We start from the raw sequence: 20,536 nt of genomic DNA, 5'->3' as shown, positions 1-20,536 counted from the left end.
GGAGAGAAAAGAGGGGGGATGACTTAGTTGGCGGCCTGCATGTGAACCAACTGGATGACCTTTGCTGTTCTCTGGCTGTAATGTACAGAGGCATAGGACCTAGGGGAGGCTTAAAACTATCTGAGGATTCGTTTTCTACTACTCTGAAGCCAGTTTCACCAACAGAGCTCAGGGACTTTACATCAACTCAGCTTCTGTGGTCAGATATCCCAGCACTGGACATTTTCATACATAAGCAAAGATATTTGCTTTGGGAGGCAGTTTCAAAGCCACAGCTGCCCTTCCTACTCTGATCCGCAAACACATCTGCCCAGCAGAGACTCTGTAATTGGCATGGATATTCAAATTCAGTGGTTCAGCTCCATGGGAAGGAAGCTGGGATGGGTCTTAGAACAGAAGGCAAGAGGCCGGAGGTGGCTGAGTCAGTCAAGTGCCTGTCACTCAAGTATATGAGTTTGAACTCCAATGCCCATGTAAAAACTGCATTTAGTAGAGGCAGGAGGATCCCTGGGGCTTGCTGGTGAACCAGGTTAGCTGAATTAGTGTCAACTTCTGCTCTCCTTGTGTACATGGGCGTACACACACACATTATGCACACATTCCGAAGACTGACGTTTTCACAAGGCAGAAAAATGCCTGGTGTCCAGGATGTATCTTTTATTGTTACCTCTCTTGACAGGAACTAGAAAATAGGACAAAAACCAGTACAAACAGGCCTTATGATAATAACAAGGCCATTTCATTTCTGTTAAAAAGCACCCCTGCATTTTACATCTACAGCAAAGTTTTGAATTCACCTCCATGGAACTCTGAGAATCTTCTAAGAGAAATAACAGACATAAAAATAAAATCCCACAGTGACACACCGCCTTTGGAGCCCTGTTTTTGAAGTGCATTGTGAAGGAAGAAAAATGACCTTTCCTATAGCTATTAGATTGAGATATAACTTCTTTTCAAAGATTAGGGAAGTTCACGTTGGAAGTGAAATCTTGGTGGTTGATACCATCAACACCATGGCTTGTTTACCTTCCAATCAACCTGGTTCATTGCCAAAAGGAACAGCCGATGTTCCCTTATAGGGGGTGCTGTGACCTTGTTATGAAAGGAATGTCAAGTTCAGGCACTTAGTCCTGGAGGTGGGAATGGGTCAGATGCCTTCAGAGTGCAATCAGCAGTTACTGCCATTGCGTGGGTGAGGATTTAAAAGTGTCTCTTTCTCTCTGTAGGATAGAAACTAAAAGCGGAGAAGCAGCATGGGTGGGAGACCCAAGACACCTGCAAGAGATGTTTCAGTTAAATCCTGCAGAACCCAGGGAGGTCTTTCATATGGTGAAGGCTGCACAGTTGGCTCGAGAACTGATAGAGAAACGGGTGCCATTTGAAAGTGACCTTCACGAGACAAGCTAGGCAGGAGGGAAGAAAGGCTCCACAGGTTCCCCTTCTCAGGGAGTCTGGGAAACCCTGCCCGTGATCAGGGAAGAAGAATGCAGGGCCCACCTGTGTCTTGTGAAGGGCTGACACTGTAGCTGTCACTCTCCTTGTCCACGGATCCTGTAGCCCTGGGTGTGGGCAGTCTCCAGTCCGTGGTGAGGGTGTGTGCTGAGATGGTAGGGTGGGGTCTGTTGAGTGTCCACTGGCTGGCGTACCGGTTTCTCGCTGTCGGTCCAGCTTTCGCATTCCTCCTGGTGGTGGGATCTGTAAGGAGTGAGAGGTAATGTGTATCTGTCTTCAAGGGTTAAGTATAGCACACAGCTGCTGTCCCCTACCTCCTGCTCCCTCACTCAGCCAAGCCCCAGGGAAGCCTTTCTTGGCTTTTCCCATTGAAAGTCCTCTTGCTTTCTTTCATGGCTTACCAAATTGACCAAATACTTTTTTTTTTTAATTTAAATTCCATACGCAGAGGAACAACCCATTTGGGTTTGGAAACTGTAGATAGGTCAGAACCTTGTTTGTGGCCACGAACAATTGTATGACCAGAAACATTCATTTAAACTTTCTAAGTATCAACACCTCCCATAAAACGAGAAAACTTGACCAAATGTATGTGAACAAGATTTTCTTTCTAAGGTTCATTCAGCCTCCAGGGCTGGTGTAGACTGAATTACACCCTGTTCCTTACTTCCCCTCAAGTTTATGTTCTCATCTTGACTCCACAGATGTAGAATGTGATCTCACTTGGAAAAACAGTCCTTTCATGCAGGATCAGTCAAGATGAGGTCAAACAGGAAGAGGGTAGGTCCTCATGACGGTGGCTTATGAAATAGACCCAGGAGATGATTGCCCCCGGCAGAGAACACAAACACTACATCTGAGTTCAGAATGTCCAATAAACAGAAGCTGAAGCCTTATGACACTGACTCTGGAAGACTTGTGGTTTCATATTGACTCATCAGTTCAATTTTCCATCCAGTTATTTAAGCTGAAGTCCCTGGAGACAAAAGACTGCATCTTCTTTCTGGTCCAGCATTCTCTCAGCACGTGATAGCAAGTCTCTCGATGAGCATCATGGGAACTTTGATGACCAAGACTTGGGTTGCTTACTATTTAACTATTGATCATATTATCTGGATAACATGTGTTCACATGTCAGCAGGCTGCTGTCAGGGATGTGTGCCTTCTTTAAATCTGGAACTGAAGGCAACAGGCGAGTAGGGCAGAGTGCTCTTAACTCAACCCCTGTGAACTAAAAAAAGGGACATACTAGTGGCTACCTGTGTTGGACCCTAGAATGGGTCAGCATATTACCTTTCCCGAAATTCTGTGGACCAGGGGAAGTGTCCTGTTCCTGGAGTGATTTTTTTTTTTCTGGGATTCCAACTGAAAGTAGCCTCGGGTCCTGGAGGAGTCCTCCCACTTCTGAATTCTCTGCGTCTTAGAATGGCATGGTCTGGCCACTCTGTTCTCATTGCTGATACAGCTATCTCAAAGGAGCAAACTGAGATCTAATTTTTGACACTGCTGCCTATTCTCAATTACATGCTCCCATGAACCTGAATGTCTCTCCACAGTAGAGGCAAGGGTCTGCCTTAGGAGCTATCTCTATGGCCCACACTACAGCCTGAAATTGCTTCATGGATGAACAATGGCAGATTAGGCATGACGTAGCTCTTAGGCACTGTCTCTCTCTCTCAGCCAGTTGTAGCCTGATCCTGGCTGTCTGGGTCTGTAGTTAGGTGGCCACAACCATGACTTGTCTGTAATCCTTGTTGGAACAAGAAATGCTGACACTGGACATCAGGGGAGAGCCTTTGTGTGTGTGTGTGTGTGTGTGTGTGTGTGTGTGTGTGTGAATGAGAGAGAGAGAGAGAGAGAGAGAGAGAGAGAGAGAGAGAGAGAAATTTTCCCCTTTGCAGGTTTCTAGTTATTGGTATTTGAACCAATCCATCATTCTAAGATTCAGGAGAGGAACATTAAGAAGACAGTCAAATCAATACATTTTAAGATTCTCTGGGTCATCAATAGACCCAGTCCTGATGCATGCTCTCAGCTGCATTGATTTTATTTTATTTATTTATTTTTTTAGACACAGTTCATCTCTTGCAAAATTTGGTAGAAGAAGGCTTTATTAGAAGACAGTTTTTGGCCTTGATGCGAATGCAGATGAGCGATGTCCGAGTGTCAGAGCCCAGCGGACAACAAGGTGGGAATGATGACTGTGCGTTTCCCAAGGAAGAGGAACATTCCAGAGAGGTCCTCCACAAGACAGAAAAACAGTGTCACGGGTAGGAGTCGAAATGTCTTTGATAAGTGGAGCTTAAATAAGTACAGCTTGTTATTTAAATGCTAATGAGTCTTTTCTAGAAAATTACCCAGCCCCTTATGTAAGTTTTGAGGAATCTCGTGCTTATTCTTTGGGTTTCTTGCAGCCACTCTCGTAGAGCATTCTTGACTTTTCTCTTCACCTGGATGCTGGGACTGGGGCAGATTCAAAGCCCCTACCTGTCTTTTCAAGTCTCCCACATTCTTGCCCTGTTTCCGGTGTTTGAAAGATGGCTCCTCAGTGGGAGGGCACAGGCCTTCCTTCCCACAGCCCCCTCCCCCACTGAGACCTCCCTATTTGGAAAATTTCTATTCAAAGCTAGAACTCTTTTCAAGTTAATTCTATTCATTATCCTTTCTTTTTCTTTTTCTTTTTTTTCTTTCCCCCTGGATGAGGACAGTGCTGGCAGTGGCCTGAAATATTGAAAATATAGGTCATGGTATTAGTTTTCTGAGCCATAGGCCACAATTCTGTTCTGTGCTATGTAGGTGTCCCAGGGTTGGAATTGTGTCAGGATGTGGGAAGACAAGGATACTTGACACATTTTTTTTTTTTTAAATAACCCGGTTTGGGTGACTATTATTTTGTATCTTAACTGGATGAGGTGTGACAGCTTCCAAGACAGAGATGCGAATACTTGCATTCTGCTCAGTGTTTTCTTTGCATAGTTACTAGCTCATCTAGGGATTTTTCTGCCCCTGCACGGCAGATCTTTGCCTGGCTCGCAAGCCTCTAATATAAATACAACTTGGTGATTAAGCAGCACGCTTGCTAAGCAGCCAACGAGTCAGAGGGCAAGGGCTATAAATACCTCCTGGCCTCTCAACTCTGGGTCTAAATCTGCATTACGTTTCTGCCCATTGAATCAAATTATTTTAATTATCCTGAATTTGGGATCAGAGAGGATTGTGTGGGTAATAGGTGGTTACAAAGCATGTCACGTGTGCTGTGCTCACTGGATTAGTCTTCTTTTAATCCCCTGCAGGCCCTGTAGATGAGGATTCAGCAATGCATGGGGAGCTCAGCAGTCTTCTCATGCATGTGAGTGGAGCTGACCAGTTCCCTATTTAAATAGCAAATGTTTATCCAGGACTTGTGGTGCACTCTATCGCTGGGTCACCTTGCCCACAGAAGCTATTTTTCCCTGTACTAATTCTCTAGTAACATTCTGGGTGATAGAGTATATATACATATACATGTATATTTGAATATATATCATATATAATATACTTAAATATATATTTGACGCATAAAAGTTCAACATATATATAATGTATTCAAATATATAATATGCTGAATTCAACATGTTATATATAATACATTTCAATATATTATTTATATGATATATATATATTCTACATCCACTGGTTCTACACACAAAGATTCAGTCAATCAAAGATAACACATATCTAGAAAACAAAATGTGTCCATCTTGAACATGTAGAGATGTCATTATTCTCTAACTACGATAGATAACAACTATTCACATAGGATATACAGTATACCAGGCATTTTAAGGAATCTGAAGATTATTTAAAGTACACATGAGGATGAGTACATGTTCTATAGAAATGATCTATAGATCATTGTGTTGGTTATTATTTTGTTAACACAAGCTGGAGTCACCTAGGAAGAAGGAACCTCAACTGAGAAAATGACCTCATCAGATTGACTTGTAGATAGGCTTGTGGGGCATTTTCTTAGTGATTGATGAGGGCGAGGGTCCAACGCACTGGCTGGTTCTATCCTTGAGCAGGTGACCTTGTGTAGTATAAGGAAGCAGGCTGAGCAAACCATGGAGAGCAAGCCAGTTGGCAGCTCCCCTCCATGACCTCTGCATCCACTCCTTCCTCCAGGTTTTTGGTGTGTCTGAGTTCCTGCCCTGACTTTGCTCAGTGGTGGACTATAATCCATGATGTGAAAGCAGATACTAGTCATGATGTTTATCACAGCAATAGAAAACTAATTAAGAGCCATTTACACACGACACTAGAGCAGCCATGGCTTTTTAGCAACTTGGAGGCCCTGGAACCCCAAGGAAGAATGATATTTAAAGGACGCTTGGCAAATGCTCTGTATACAAGTGAGTACATTGAATGAATGAACAACTTTCAGATAAATATGATATCCAGACCCTAAAACCTGATAGGTCATCACGCCATCTCTGGGGATGGGTGAGAAAGAATGGACATCAATTTAATTCTCCAACCCTACTTGAGTAAGTTAAATATCTTTTGATTCCTATTCTTATTTTGATTTCAGCACTCCATAGCTGATAAGCACTTGAATATCTTTAGCAGGTACCTAAGGTATGTCAGGTACTATGGCATGTGCTGGGAGCAGGATGTGAATGAGCCCTGGGTTCAAGGGTGCAACATCATTGTCATCCATGCAGGAGAAAAGATGTGAACTGAGCAGAAGACATGACCAAAGGATGAGTATTCATACACGGAAAGCAATGAATGGCACCTTGTTTACATTCTGCAGCCATGATAAGAATTTGGCACAACTCTCTGGCAGGCTAATAAAATACTTAGGAACACATATTCTGCAATGCAGTCACGTTTGTATACAAACAACAGCTTTCAGACACTCTAGTCACAAACAAAGGCTCCTGAAATACAACATGATCCTAACGCAGAGGATAGAAGAATGTTGTCTTTTGTAGTTGAGGCCATGGGGAATATAGTTGGATCATGGAAACCCTAGCATTCATCAGGACTGGATTCTAGAACCCCCTTGGATACCAAAGCCTGAAGCTACTCAAGACTCTGACAAAATGACACAGTGTTTGCACAGAACTTATGTGTGTCCTCCCACACACTTCAAAGCACAGATTCCTAATAGCACCAAATTTAATGCAAACGCTGTAGAACTCTGTTTCACTGCGTGTCTGAGGGAGAATCGTGATCAGGGAGCCTCATCTCTGAAGAGTTTGATTTGTGTGCAGCTGCATTCGCAAAGGCAGAAACCCTAGGTACATAACTGGCTGCAGAAATGAATCTCTGCGGATACAACATGCTGTAACAAACTGAGCTTATACCACTGGACCACATGACTGTGACACAGATAGGACACCTGGTCAGAGGTGATGGCAAGCTCCAAAGAGCAGGACCTGGGTTCCAGAACATTTCTGAGTTTCAAGCTTTTAAGCTGCTGCGGGGCCAGTCACACACTGTCATAATTCAAAACAAAACAAAACAAAACAAAACCCAAATACTGTTGTTCTCTCATAGTTGTAGTTTTGAGAAAAATAGTTAATGAGAGAATTAAAAGATTCCAAACATCTTCAACAGAGGGTTTTCAGGATGATGCTGAACAAATCCATCTTAGGATGGGAGGAGGGTGATACATGCATTTGAATAGCTTTCCTCACTGTCAGCATGGTTTAAGGAAACTCACTGTAAAGAAACAAACGTATTCTCAAGTTATAGTGTTTCCAGATGTTAGCCAGGCTTGATCCTGGGAGAATATCAGAATGAGACCCAAGTGCATGGCCTGGCTTGGGCAGCTGTTTCTCTCTCTCTATGGCAGCACCGCAGGGCTGTATCTACTCCGGCACTCTGGAGAGTCCTAGGGTCTTTCCCTTCCTGTTCTCTGCTGATGGGCAGCTCCAGTTCTCTGTCTAATAACTGTGGTACCCTCTGTCCTGGGTCAGCACTTCCACAGAGGTCTTCCCAAAGGACCCCCGTCTGGGAAGCTTCCTCCCACTGTCCCTGAGCCAGTTTCCTTGACCCTGCATCTCTTCATTCTGTCTTGTCTTTATCCAGCATTTACTGAGGAAGAAAACATATTCCTTGTTTAATGTCTGCTTTCCCCACTAGGATGAAAGCACACATCTTTCTTCATTTTATATGCATTTCTGCCACCGAGTATGAGCCATATATGCAAAGTAAAAACCAAACAAACATTTCTAGATGCTGAATGAATGAATTCCTCCATTTCCCCCGTGATGTTTAACAACTTGATAGTCCTGAGGCACGTAGCACACCCCTCCCAGGATGCCTGACTGCTTGCTGGAGTACCTGTGTCTGTACATGATGCAAATTCATCTCGGTTGATATTTTAAATGGCATCAAAACCACTTCCCATTATCCCAGGGCTTATTCTTCATGCAGTTGGAAGTTTCTGGTGCATTCCTGTCCTTGTCTCTTCTCCTGTGTTAACTATTTGTGATTCCCTTTGTGCACGTCACTGTTCTTTGGCTATTCAAAGGAAAGCATAATTCTGGGTTGGTTTTTACCTGGCAGATGGACCCCATGTGCTGCAATTGAGGCAGGCAAGATGTGTCTCCAAGATATGTCAAATTTCCCCTGATTTAAGAGCAAAAGATAGTCTAGAAACCCAAGCAGGCACTGCCGTGAAGGGGCTGAGCTAGACTGTGGTTGGAGAGAGGTCAAAGGCCTTGAAGCATTTTAGTAACATGGCTCTTAGTTTGTAGACACAAGTCCAGGGACCTAGTAGTTGCACTCATACGCTACGTGTGTCTTCAGAACATCCTGACATTCTCAGAAGGAAGGAAGCACGCTTCGCACACGGGACAAACCGAACATGGCTTCAGCACAGCCAAAGCAGGGTTTCAAATGATTCTCGGCCCCATTCAGTGCCTTCGAGTATGACAACCTGGTTTGGGAATTGATCAGTCGCTTCACGAAGCTCACTGCACGGCATGAGCTAGAACTTGCAAACCGCAGCTTTCAGCAATGCATCATGGATTTTCCTCATGATATAATGCTGGTCTACAGTGTGACTTTGTGCAAAGAGAGCGATTAGGGACTGAAAAGCTAGGCAGCAAAGCTTCCAAAATGCCAGCAATCAGGACATTAATTTCTCACCCTTTAAGGGGATTTAAGAATAGTTTCAATTATGAAGAAACAAGGCTATCTAATTAACAAGCTAGATGCGCATTTAGGAGACTTAACTTCTTTGTAGTTATTAATTTCCATCTATTATTGATGCAAATATGAATAATTAAACACAACAAAATCTTTAGATTAACCAGAACCATCATTTTTCTCTCTGTGTATAGGAGGAAAAAAATGTAAGCTACGAGGTCAGACATGTTAGCAGCAGCCTCCTGGTTTTCACACTTGATATGTGCAACTTGGGGCTGTCTGTTTGAAACTCCACCTTCCAATAATGAAACAAGGATTCTGACACCTGCTTTATGAGCCGGGGTCTTGAAAAGTTGCTGAAGATAACACTCATGAGGTTGTTTCTCTCCCCAAATGGTACACTGGCAAGACACGCTAAAGTCAATCACCCTTCTCTTTCCCATGTAGTAGAAAATTCAAAGGATTCAATTCACTTGACATTTCTGGCAATATCTACAGTAAACCAAAACTAAGACTTGTTGGTTCGAGTTGACACACATCATTATTGTCAAATAATAAACAAAATCTCAATATCCCAATTCAGAGTTCCCCACATCTATTACTTAGGTGTGCAGTTGAGAAGCCCCACGGTTTTGTTTGCTAGGGACATGGATACTGTCAGCACTGATAACACCCACACATTCCGAGCACTGTTGACCACTCACTCGTTCCTGGCCGAGCATCTGAAACGTCCACTAGGGGCCCGGTGGCCTGAGATACTGATTGATAATGCACCGTGTGAGTTACTGTCAGTGACTTCTGTTTAGCTGCCTCTCCGAAGTCAGCATCCGTCAGCAGGACGGTGGAGCGGTCATCTATAAGAGGGGACGCACAGAAAAACAAAGTGTGTTTAACAAGGATAGGAACACATGCCAGCACTGTTTTGTGTCCATCTAAAGAGTCACACACACTTTGGTACACAGAACGGTAGGTACGCTGAGGCGGGTTTTTTCTCTCTTTGGGCTCAGTTTTTTATGAAACCAACACCAGTGGGGTAGCTGACCACTTAACACACCTCAGGTTTATGTGTTTGTCCATAGCTTGCCCGAGATAGTGTACAATGTCAGTGCTCCCAATGATAGGGTGGCCTTGTGGCACAGGCCCCTTTGGCTGCTGGAACACCCTGAGGAACTAGGGAATGAAACCTTGCAGTCTTCCACAGTGGGGCTGGCTGCCACACTGTCCTCAGCCAGAGTTTGGAGGACAAAGGAGAGAAGGGCTATCCTGAAGAAATTGGTGGGCTTTTTCCTCTCCTTTAAAGGGATGAGGCCTGCTCCTTCTGAGTTTTAATCTGTAGTACATGCTTTGACTGACTTCCAGGATGTCTCTCTTGTAAGAGAACTCTCAGAGCTCAGACTCAGGGCTGGGGAGGCAGGAGTCAGGGTCTAGGTGGATTCTGTCTGCCTCCGAGTTCTCAGGGGACCAGCTGTGTGAGGCGTGTGCCACTCTCTGTCTGAGGACTGTCATTACTTTCCACACTTACTTTAGAGTTCTTTGACATAAAAGGAGACTTTGGTTGGGATATATATATATAGTTTCTGTACATTTTCAAAGACTGTGATTCAAGGTAAGGTTCTGATTACCAGTTAGCCAGGACCTGCTACAACATGTCAGAAGGGGTGGGGGGGGGGGTCACTGATGCTGTGTTCATAAACAACACGGCAAGGCTTCTGTGCCCAAAAATGGCTCTGAACAGAGCGAGCCTTACAAAACCCAGTTGCTGTTCAGGCTCTGGCAGGGGAGGAAAGGCCTCTTGAAGTTAGAATCAAATTTCTTGGCAGAGAGCTGGGGAGGAGGCTGCCAAGCTGTCTGTGAGTGTCCCAGCGGGTGGCACAGCACAGGTTGGTGCCCAGTTGAGTGCCAGAGCTGGGCTGGGAGGCTTGGCTCTCGAGCTATCATTTGACCCCTCACAGAAAGTAGGATCTGCACAGAGATGGAGTCTCACAATTAGAGCTGGCACCAGAGGCCCTCTCTCTGCATTGGTTGGTCATTCATAACACAGCTGCATTGTGGATTCTGGTGGGCAGGTTTGTTTTTTTTTTTTTTTTCTAAGCTGAGATTCATGGTTGGATTATAAACCTGTCCCAGGAAATGCCAAGTGTCTGTCTGTTTAGGAAGTTAGCCATCCATTCCGGACAGAGATGAATGGCGGTCTAATATTTTTTATAACCCAAACCCGGATTGTTTCCTAGTAATTAGGAAATGCCATTGACCCACTATTGGGGAATTACAGAAGGCAAAGGATGGTCGGTGACAGATGATGTCGGGCAGATTGTGATGAATCTCTGGCCGCAGGTCATGGAGACATACAGAGATGACTGGTAGACCGTCTGGTGTTCAGCCAGCAACAAAGAGACCCTGGAAGCTGTGTGCTACTGACAGGCTCCATCCCGTTGTAACAGGCATTTGAAGGATTAGGAAGGTCTAAGGAGGAGCATTTCACAAACATCCTTCCTAAGTCCTCACCATATTATCTAAGGCTGTGATCTGGCCAAGCTCCCTAGTCTCCCTGTATTCTGAAGTGAACACACAGGGTGTGGCTTAGAGAAGTGCGAGGCCAAAGGTGGTTTTAGTTTTAATGCCCCACCTCCAGAGGTCAATGAGAGGCATTGTACAAACCTAAGCAGCAAAACGATAGACAACTTTATTTTTTTTTTTTTGTTTTTTCGAGACAGGGTTTCTCTGTGGTTTTGGAGCCTGTCCTGGAACTAGCTCTTGTAGACCAGGCTGGTCTCGAACTCACAGAGATCCGCCTGCCTCTGCCTCCCGAGAGCTGGGATTAAAGGCGTGCGCCACCACCGCCCGGCTGATAGACAACTTTAGAAGCAAAGCTGGCTCATCTGTCTGTACTGAGAAAACCTAACACACCCTGCTGCATTTCAGATAAAGACGGGCTTACGATTTGACAAGGACCTAAGAATTAATGGGAGTCAGCTGACCGAGGACCAGACTAGACTTGGTCATAGTTTTTCTAAATGAGGCTATGCCTGGACTGAGTTCTGATGCAGAGAGGGCAGCCTGGGCCTTGGCATTTCAAAGCCATCATCTCAAGAGACTTGTCAAGATGGTGGGACAGGGAAAGAATGAAGCTCCCACAGGAGACTTTCCCTCCCCTGCCCTGCCCTTGGAGCCTTCCTGGCAGGAGGAATTCAGGGACCAGACTGGGAGGCAGGCTGTGTATCCAGGCCATGGGGAAAGGATTGCCCTGGCAGTGAGCTGCAAAAGAGACCATCCAAAACAAATGTCGTTTATATAGGGGCAGTCCCAGTAGCTGTCTACTAAGATACTAGTCTATTTCATGGTTCTCAAAGCCTCACGGGACTTCAAGGGTGCTGAAGAATCCTGTCGGTAGGACAGCAGGTGGCAAGGGCTGGAGGAGGGTGGCGTGGTGGTAACACTGGAGGTCTGCCAGAGCCCCTGGGTCTACTTCTGCCTGGTAACTTTGCCCAGCTATGGAAACCTTTTCATGTCTCACATAAAAGCAGTTAACCTTCTTATGTGCTGATGGAAGATTGAGCAAGTAACCCACAAAAAGCGCTATAAGAACTCGTGGGATTTAGAGAGCTCTCAACAAATGTCAGGGGCCACTGTGACTGTTACAAAGAGAAGGTGACTGCTCAAGATGTTGGGTTTGTGAGTGAATAGGCTAGAGTGCCTGTCTTTTTTTTTTTTTTATGTCTTTTCTGAGAAACTGGGGCCTGGGTGTTCCTCTCAGTCAGGATGCTATGGAATGCTGGGAATAGGGAAATGCTTACATGAAGGCATTTATTTACATGAGTGTTAATCAGATTTTGAAGGCGAATTTAAAGGGAGCTGACCTTGTTGGAGTTGGCGAGGAGAGTACAGACGATTTCTAAGACGGAGCTTTAGGAGGTGGGCCCCAGAGGCTCACTGGGTTGTAAAATTTTCATCTTTGGAGGGATAATGGTCTCTTCAGGAAAGCCCCAAAGCTAGCAGAGCTGGGGAACTCTCAAAGTACATTTACTAGTATTTATTTTTCCCTTCAGTTTGTCTACTCATAGGGCAGCTAAGATATTCTATCAAGTACTTCTCATGCTCCCAGGTGAGGATGAGAAAGCATGGCTCCCGCAGCCACTCTGGGTAACAGAACCAACAGGCACCTCACCTATGGTCTCCATTGTATCTCTCTCTTCAATCAAAAGCTGGGCCCTGGGTATATCGATGTGCATTCGCAGGGTCTGCTGCTGCTTGCTTAGGGTGTCTGAAGTCCGTGTGTTCTTACTGAGAATAAAAGAGAGGACGTGTTAGCCAATCCAACTCACTGAGACATTACGCCAGCATGTCTCTCGATATTTATTGTTTAATTATGAACACAACTTGAAGAGAAGAGAGGGGAATGTTCATGACAGAAAAATGCTTTTCCTTCTTTCAAGGTAAATTTATCACAATTAGATGTCAGTAGACAAAGGAGATTCAGAACATATAAATTTCTAGTAGATGAGATCAATAACAAATCAACCTTGAGAAAAAGCCCCATTTCTTGGGTAAAAGTGAAAACGAAACACGTAGAAAAGGGACATTCCGACAGTGACATTCTCATTTCTCAGGCATGCAATACAGTGAAGATAGCAGGGGAGGAAGTCTGTGGACCAGCTGGGCACTGGACGGTGCTTGCACTAACAGATTTGTATTGATGTCTCGTGTCCTTTGGTTTTTGTTCGAGTGACAAATCACTTGTCTTGTTAGCATCTCCAGCATCACTTTGGCTTTCCTAGCTGAGCATGTATTTTGAAATAGAGAAAAAAAACTTCAATTACTAAAATAATTTTATCTCGAAATTTGTGTACCAGAAAATTACTCTGAGAGCGAATTCTCTGAAAGTAAATGGAAGTAGGTGGTGAGACTGTCTGGTGTAATCACAGCCCGTTACAGCCTGCAGCTTGAAGTTAAACTTTTATGCCGGCCGACAGAGGCCTTAATTAGCAATCCACTTTAGGGGTGGTTCAGGCTTTTTTTTTTTGAGGATTGCTAGATGTTAAAATGTTTTATAAAGCACCCCCTTCGCAAGTAAAAGGCATTGGTACACTTCATCAGTGAGACTGTTTATGGCAGCCCTATATCCAGGGCAGAGTCTTCAAAGTCTACAGAGGATAATTTCTGGAGGCAGGTTGAGGTCAACCTGATGGGTGCTTACCTCCTTCCTTCCTTGTTTTTTTGTGTCTGTATGCATGCATGCCTTTTATGCCTGTGCTGACTGTCTTCCTCAATAGCTTTCTATCTTGTGTTTTTGAGATAGAGTCTCTCTTTGAAACCAGCGCTAGTTGTTTCTTCTGGGCTACTCAGCCAGCAAGTACCCAATAACTCAGACACAGACACACCTGACTTTTTAAGAGTGCTGGGGATTTAAACTCAGGTCCTAACATTTGCATGGCAGGCTCTTTGCCCACTGCACCATCTCCCCAGCCTCATTTGCTAGTTACTCTCAAGGGGGCACCAGAAAGCTCTGCCCAGTGCGTCTCAAATGCTTTTCTCTCTAATGAAAGAATTCTTAGGCCTCTGCTTCCCCTGTTCTTCCTTACCCACTCCTAAACCAAGTGACAGATTGTTGAAATACGGAGCGGCGGGCTGTGTCCCGCCACCCAGCTAGCTTTACCCGAAATAATTACATGGAAACTGTATTCTTTTAAACACTGCCTGACCCATTAGTTTCAGTTTCTTATTGGCTAGCTTTTACATATTGATCTAACCCATTTCTATTAATCTGTGTAGCCCAAGAGCTGGCTTACCAGGAATGATCTCAACCTGTGTCTGTCTGGAGTGGGAGAATCATGGCGACTCCCTGACTCAGCTTCTTTCTCCCAGCCTTCCGTTCTGTTTACTCCGCCTACCTAAGGGTTGGCCTATCAAATGGGTCTAGGCAGTTTCTTTATTAATAAGAAATTACTCCCACATCAACAGATGGGACCTGAACCACCAACATCAGGTCCATTTTGAGAAACCTGTTGAAGCCCAGGTTACAACTGGATATATTATGTTGCCCCTTTCTTCACAAAGCACCCCACAAACAAGGCCATTCCTGGAAGGTTAACTGCTTCTCTGAGTGCTCAATCTTGAACCAAATTCCATGCTCTGCAGACTTGTAACTGGGTGTAAGTGGGTTATTTTCTGTGATTGTGCCAATCACTCGCAGCCCAAATTCAAGCCTTTTGGCCTGGTTTTTCACATGGTCTCTATATGCTTTCAAATTATTTCACTTCCCATTGCGCTTGTGGTTAAAAAAAGAAGGGAGAAAAGTGCAGAGATTCACAGAGCTGCAGAAAATGAGGAGCATTTGAGATCCTTGGGGGCCTGTGTGCCTGCCATATTTCCACCATCTGAGTTTCCACAGAAACATACGGGCAGCCTCTCCACTGTGAATATCCAGAAGACCTGTTTAGAAGCATCACAGAGGACTCGAGCATGTCCTTGCACAAAAATAGAAACACGAGCGGGTTCCTTCTCCTCAAACACAGTTCCAAGGCAGCCAGCAGCTGCAATGACAAACTATGAGCACCCGTCACAGGTTCCACTCAAGTAACAATAAATGGTCCCCTGTCACAGGAACACAGGGAGCAAGCTAAGTAACTGCTTTGAAGGTCGCTGCTGGGACCGAGCCAGTGACACTTTGTGGACAAAGACGGTGAGGTAGTGAGGGCTGGAGAGGGAGTCCTGTCTCTTAACGTAAGAACCTTGGGACCCAGGGCCTCCCCAGTGCACCCTTTGCAGGAGGCACATCTCCAGCCCTTCCACAACGTCCTTGTGATACTTGCCTAGCAGCCATCAGTAGGCCAGGCTGACCCTTCCAGGGAATCCCTCCCGCCCTAGCCCCATTCTCTACTTAATTTAGTTTTCTTGGCACCATTACTCTCCGGTGTATGTTTAATCAAGTCAATTAAACATATGTAATTGGTTTATCTTGTTCATTATCTGTCTCTCCCAGTGGAATCTCAGCTCCACAGGGATATACTCATTTGGTCTGGTCCTTACATGTCTCTAGAACCCACAACAGCAGGTGGTCAAAGGAGGAGCTTTATAAGAATATTCTAAACGTGTCAGGTTATCATGGGCAATGAACCATAAGACTTGCAACCTAGTCCCAAAGGCTGTGCTGTAGTTGATACCATTCCTGGTTTAAAATGCTGGGCTCCAACTAAGGTGTTTCATAATATTAATATTTACTGGCATGTTTGGCTTTCTATTGTTTAACATATAAAGGGAAATCCTCAAAAATTATCACCATTGGTCATTAGAGCCACAGCAAACCTTTAAACAATGTAATTAGCATATACCCATTGGCAACACCTAGAGCATTCTATATGTTTTTACTAAGAAAACAAAATGATGGTTAAAAAAAAATTGACATAAATAGCACAAGACCCAGCTGAATGTGTTAGCTATCACAATGTGACCTCTGGTGAGCCATTTGATATTTCTCTGTTTAAAATGATAGCAGCGGGGAAAGTGGAGGAAGCCTTATGACATGGTCTTCCCCAGGTCATTCAGTGACTTTATTGTCACTATAATTCTCTAAAGTCTTCATATTTCCTTAGAGCCTCATGTGTCAGAATGTGTGTGTATCTCTGTACGAGTGTGTGTGCCCTGGTGTATGAGCATATATGTGTGTGTGTATTTTGTAAGTCTGTGTGTGAGTGTGTTTATACATGTCTGTATGTCTATGAATATGAGTAAATGTGTGTATCTGAGTAGTGTGCGTGTGTGTGTGTGTGTGTGTGTGTGTGTGTGTGTGTGCGAGAGAGAGAGAGAGAGAGAGAGAGAGAGAGAGAGAGAGAGAGTTCGGGGGTACCAGTGAAGATGAACTTGCTCCAAATATGATCAAATGACTAAAGTATAAAATAACTACAGACAGAATCATATCCGGTTGTGACATCTGAAAGGACATTTTGAGATTATATGTACAGAGATGCGAACTTGAAAAGTCTAAGCTAGTTTAAATTCTAAGTTTGAGTTTTCTTCTCTCTAGCACCAGCTCTCATACTGAAGCTGGTCCTTGGACACTGACATAAGCTCGTAACTATTCAGAGCATGGCAGTCTCTGCAGCTTGGAGGCTGGTGTACACACATGGTTTTCTTTTTCTTCGCTCTTTATCTCTTTCTCTCTGTGTCTGTCTCTCTGTGTTTCTCTCTCTCCTCTCTCTCTCTCTGTTTCTCTCTCCCTGTCTCCTCTCTCTCTGTCTTCTCTCTGTGTGTCTGTCTCTGTCTCTCTGTCTGTCTTCTCTCTCTCTGTTTCTCTCTGTGTGTCTCTGTCTGTCTGTCTGTTTCTCTCTCTCTCTCTCTCTCTCTCTCTCTCTGACACATATGTGTATTTGTCTGTGCATACACATATAGAGGCCAGAGGTGGATATCAGGGTGTGTTTCATTCCCCATCTTATTTTTTTGAGACAATGTCTTTTCACTGAGCCTGAAGCTATCAAAGCAACTAGGGTAGCTGCCAGCAGGGCCCTGGTGTCTGATTGTCTCTACTCCTGTAACTGGGATTACAGATACCCATGGAAACACCTGGCTTTTCTGTGAATGCTGGGAATCCAACTTAGGCCCTCATGTTTGTACAGTAAGCACGTTATCTACTTAGCTATCTTCTCGGTTCAGCTTTTCTTTTCTTCTTATTTTTAAAGCTATTTTTACTGAAACAAATGAAAAGAAAATCTCACTTCTAGGATTGTTACCCAGCATGGAGACATCACTGCCTCTCCTTCTCAGTGAGTTCCACCTATTAGAAGTACTTGGAAATAGTTTTGTCAATCACTGTTGTTTTTTGGAGGAAAATCAAAATAGACAACAAGAATTGATAGTGGTTGCTCTAATGGGTAGCATTTCTCCTCTCTGGGGCATTTGTGAGGATGAAATGCATGCATGGACGCACGGAGCCTTGTGATGCATGGCAGTACTAAGCCAGGGACCTCAGGAGGGCCAGGTATCTGTGATTGTAGTTGGGTAAATCTTCATTCCCAGACTACTACAGCTAACCTTGCTTAGTAATCAAAGACCTGGGGGAACATGTTTCAGTAACACAGGATAAAGACAGGGGAAATTCTGAACATGTTCAGGTGGGAAGCAGAAGGCGAAGAAAATGATGTGCCCAAGGTAAGAAAGTCAGCTGTTGGCCGTGAAGACCAGGATATGAGCTTGTGACTTCATATTTTCCTCTTAACCATAGCTTACTAACTCCTCAGCTGCCCAGGAAAAAAGCAATCCAGATTAGGGACCACAACTCAGAGATCTACTTTTTATCGATGGCTATGACTAGCTTAGACTTCTTAACCACCTCCAAAACACAGTGGAACTGAATTCCCCAGTCTGTGGTGGCCTGACCAGGGAAGTTGTCAGTATAAGACTGAGCTGGCCCAGCATAACAACATCACTGCCTCTCCTTCCTAGCAGATCCCACCTCTTAGAAGAGCTTGGAAACAATTTTCCCAGTCGCTTTTGTTCTTTGAAAGATCTTCAATGTGAAGTGGTAGTGGTTGCTAGTTTTAATGTTCTTAACACTAATTGATAACCAGTGGGAAGACCATGATTCACTCCTACTCAGCAGGTGACCTTTCAACTCTGCTATCTGCCTTACCAAAGCCTATTTCTTTCTAAGCTCTTGCTCTGGGGGCCTTTTCAATGTCCATTACTTTCTAAGATCTTGCTCTGGAGCTAGCAGGGAAGGCTATGCTGGCATGCATTCTGGTTCTCAGAAGAAGCAAAACTCAGATCATTCTTACTAAACAGAAAACACAGATTATGGTTTCACATCTTTCAAGTACGGGTGTGAGTTATGCATACAGACACCTCAAGGATATTAAGAGAGATGCTAACGGGAGGGAGGGGCTAGAAAATCCACACAACTGGGGAAAAGCATCCTGCAATTGTCTCTAACTTTTCAGGAGAATGCAGAAGCCCTATTGAGGGCCAGATTATCAAAATGGCCCCCGCGGATGGGCAGCTGAGGTAAGCAGTGGTCATGCCCTATGGAGCTCCAGGCAGCTTTCATCACTTACACTGTTGATTATTTATATGACAAGAGCTTTTGCAAGAGCAGCCAGAAAGAAAAAAAATGAACTGTATGGGAGATTGCCTCATTTTAAATGTCAATTAATTCATAGTTTTCCAGCCTACATTATAAAATTTGTTCTGCTGAGTCAGTAGTTATAAGTCAAGTAGCATCTTTACTTTCTAGATGTTTCATCTGATAAGTCCGGAGGGGCCCGGATCCATCATATGAGACTGCAAGGCATCTTACTTCCTTAGCGAACAATGTGGGTTACGAGATGAGCATGGCCGTGAAGGGTTTTATGCAGATTTGTGCAGAATCTCTCACAGAAGTCTGACGTTTTCTGATTAGAACTATATCCTGAAGGAGATATTTTGAGGAAACTTGGATTTGTTTGCCTTTCATTCAAGCCCAGACTCTCGTAGCCATCTGTCCATTGGACAAATTCATTGATCTATGAAAAGAACTTTTAAATTCTACATGACTCACATAGGCCCTGTGCTCTGATAAATACCAGCTCCCAAACTCAATCACTAAAATTCAAAATGCCTGTGCCCTGCCTTTACATTCCCATTCTTAGCAAATGACGTCAACATCCATCTAATTACTGTCACCCAACATTTCAGAGTTAGCCTGGAGTCCTGCCATACTATTGCTTTATACACACAGGTTTAAAACACACTATCTCCAAAGATGTCTCTGAGAAACAATCTCGGTACACCAACGGCATCCAGTCTTCCTATGCTGCCGAAGATACTAGTGACACAGGACATGGACTCCTGGTGAATAACAAATTGACAACTTATATGTGTAGATGGACAGAAAGTTGGAGTCAACGCAGAGGATACAGAGTGGAAAGAGCTCCAACGCATCCTTTTTTTCTCCCAATCAAGGCAACCTAAAATGGCAACCCCATGTTGCCTACTAGGGACTCTGATAATTTTCTTGTTTTCCACATGCGTATTTTCCTGTTTCACCTTTTATTTGATCATTGCATTATTTTGTTTGGTTTTGTTTGTGAGACAGGGTTTCTCTATAGCTTTGGTGCCTGTCCTGGAACTAGCTCTTGTAGACCAGGCTGGCCTCAAACTCCCAGAGATCTGCCTGTCTCTGCCTCCCAAGTGCTGGGATTGAAGGTGTGCGCCACCACCGTCCAGCTGATCATTACATTACTAAAATGCCTTTAGTAAGAGTATTAGGGAAGAGGTAACATGCCATCTGATTAACCCACATATGTAACTGCTCAGTCCCACAATGCTCCCAGTTTTACAGAGTGCAGAGGTGAGATAGCACAGGGAAGGGAATGTTTGAAGGCAAGGGGCTAGGGGCTGGGGGACAGGAAGAATGCAGTCTAGGGGGCACGGAAGTGACATGCCCTTCTTCTTCATGCCATTGTCTACCACTGGTCTTTTGGACATTTACAGGTAAAGCTTGAAAGGGGGCAGCTTATGTTTGACAGTTCTTCCATGGCTCCTATTCACTGCATCTGCACATCAGTGATGAACGAGGACGCCACAGTGCTGAGGATAAATTACTCAGGCTCCAGTGAGGCCTGGAGTGCAGGGACAATAGCAATAGGAACTGGAGAACACACAACTAGAAGGGTGCAGAAGGCACCTAGGAACTGAAGGTGAGGGTCTCTCAGTCCACTGTGGCCTTTGAAGCACTGTGCACAACACATTTTCCTTTGTAGCTTTTCTTGAACTGGGCTAACTCTGTAGAAAGAAATCTCCATCTCAGAGACGGCTTACCCAATAGAAGCAAAACTCAAGCTCTCTGTAACACACCCTTGATCCCTGCTTCGGCAGCAACAACCTACTGCTTGAACCCAGCCCACAAGACAGCCATGTGGAGCAGTCATTGGGTGTCTGTGTAGTCAGCCACCCATTTACATGGGTGTTTTGG

General features: G+C 44.4%; 1 protein-coding gene across 1 annotated transcript in view; it reads right to left on the bottom strand.

The window, feature by feature from the left end:
• Positions 1-20,536, bottom strand: part of Dscam (DS cell adhesion molecule) — a gene marked incomplete at its 5' end in the record, with an annotated part of 553,946 nt that overhangs the window by 19,138 nt on the left and 514,272 nt on the right. The window contains 3 exons of the mRNA XM_041673080.1: positions 1,498-1,695; positions 9,300-9,449; positions 12,761-12,876. Of these exons, the coding sequence (XP_041529014.1) occupies positions 1,498-1,695; positions 9,300-9,449; positions 12,761-12,876 (464 nt within the window). The remainder of the gene's footprint in view (positions 1-1,497; positions 1,696-9,299; positions 9,450-12,760; positions 12,877-20,536) is intronic.

The sequence above is a fragment of the Microtus oregoni genome, unplaced genomic scaffold (genome assembly GCF_018167655.1).
Source record: "Microtus oregoni isolate MIOR12 unplaced genomic scaffold, Mior012 000023F_ref0000262, whole genome shotgun sequence".
Taxonomy (NCBI): Eukaryota; Metazoa; Chordata; class Mammalia; order Rodentia; family Cricetidae; genus Microtus; species Microtus oregoni.
This window is presented reverse-complemented; position numbering and strand designations above follow the sequence as displayed.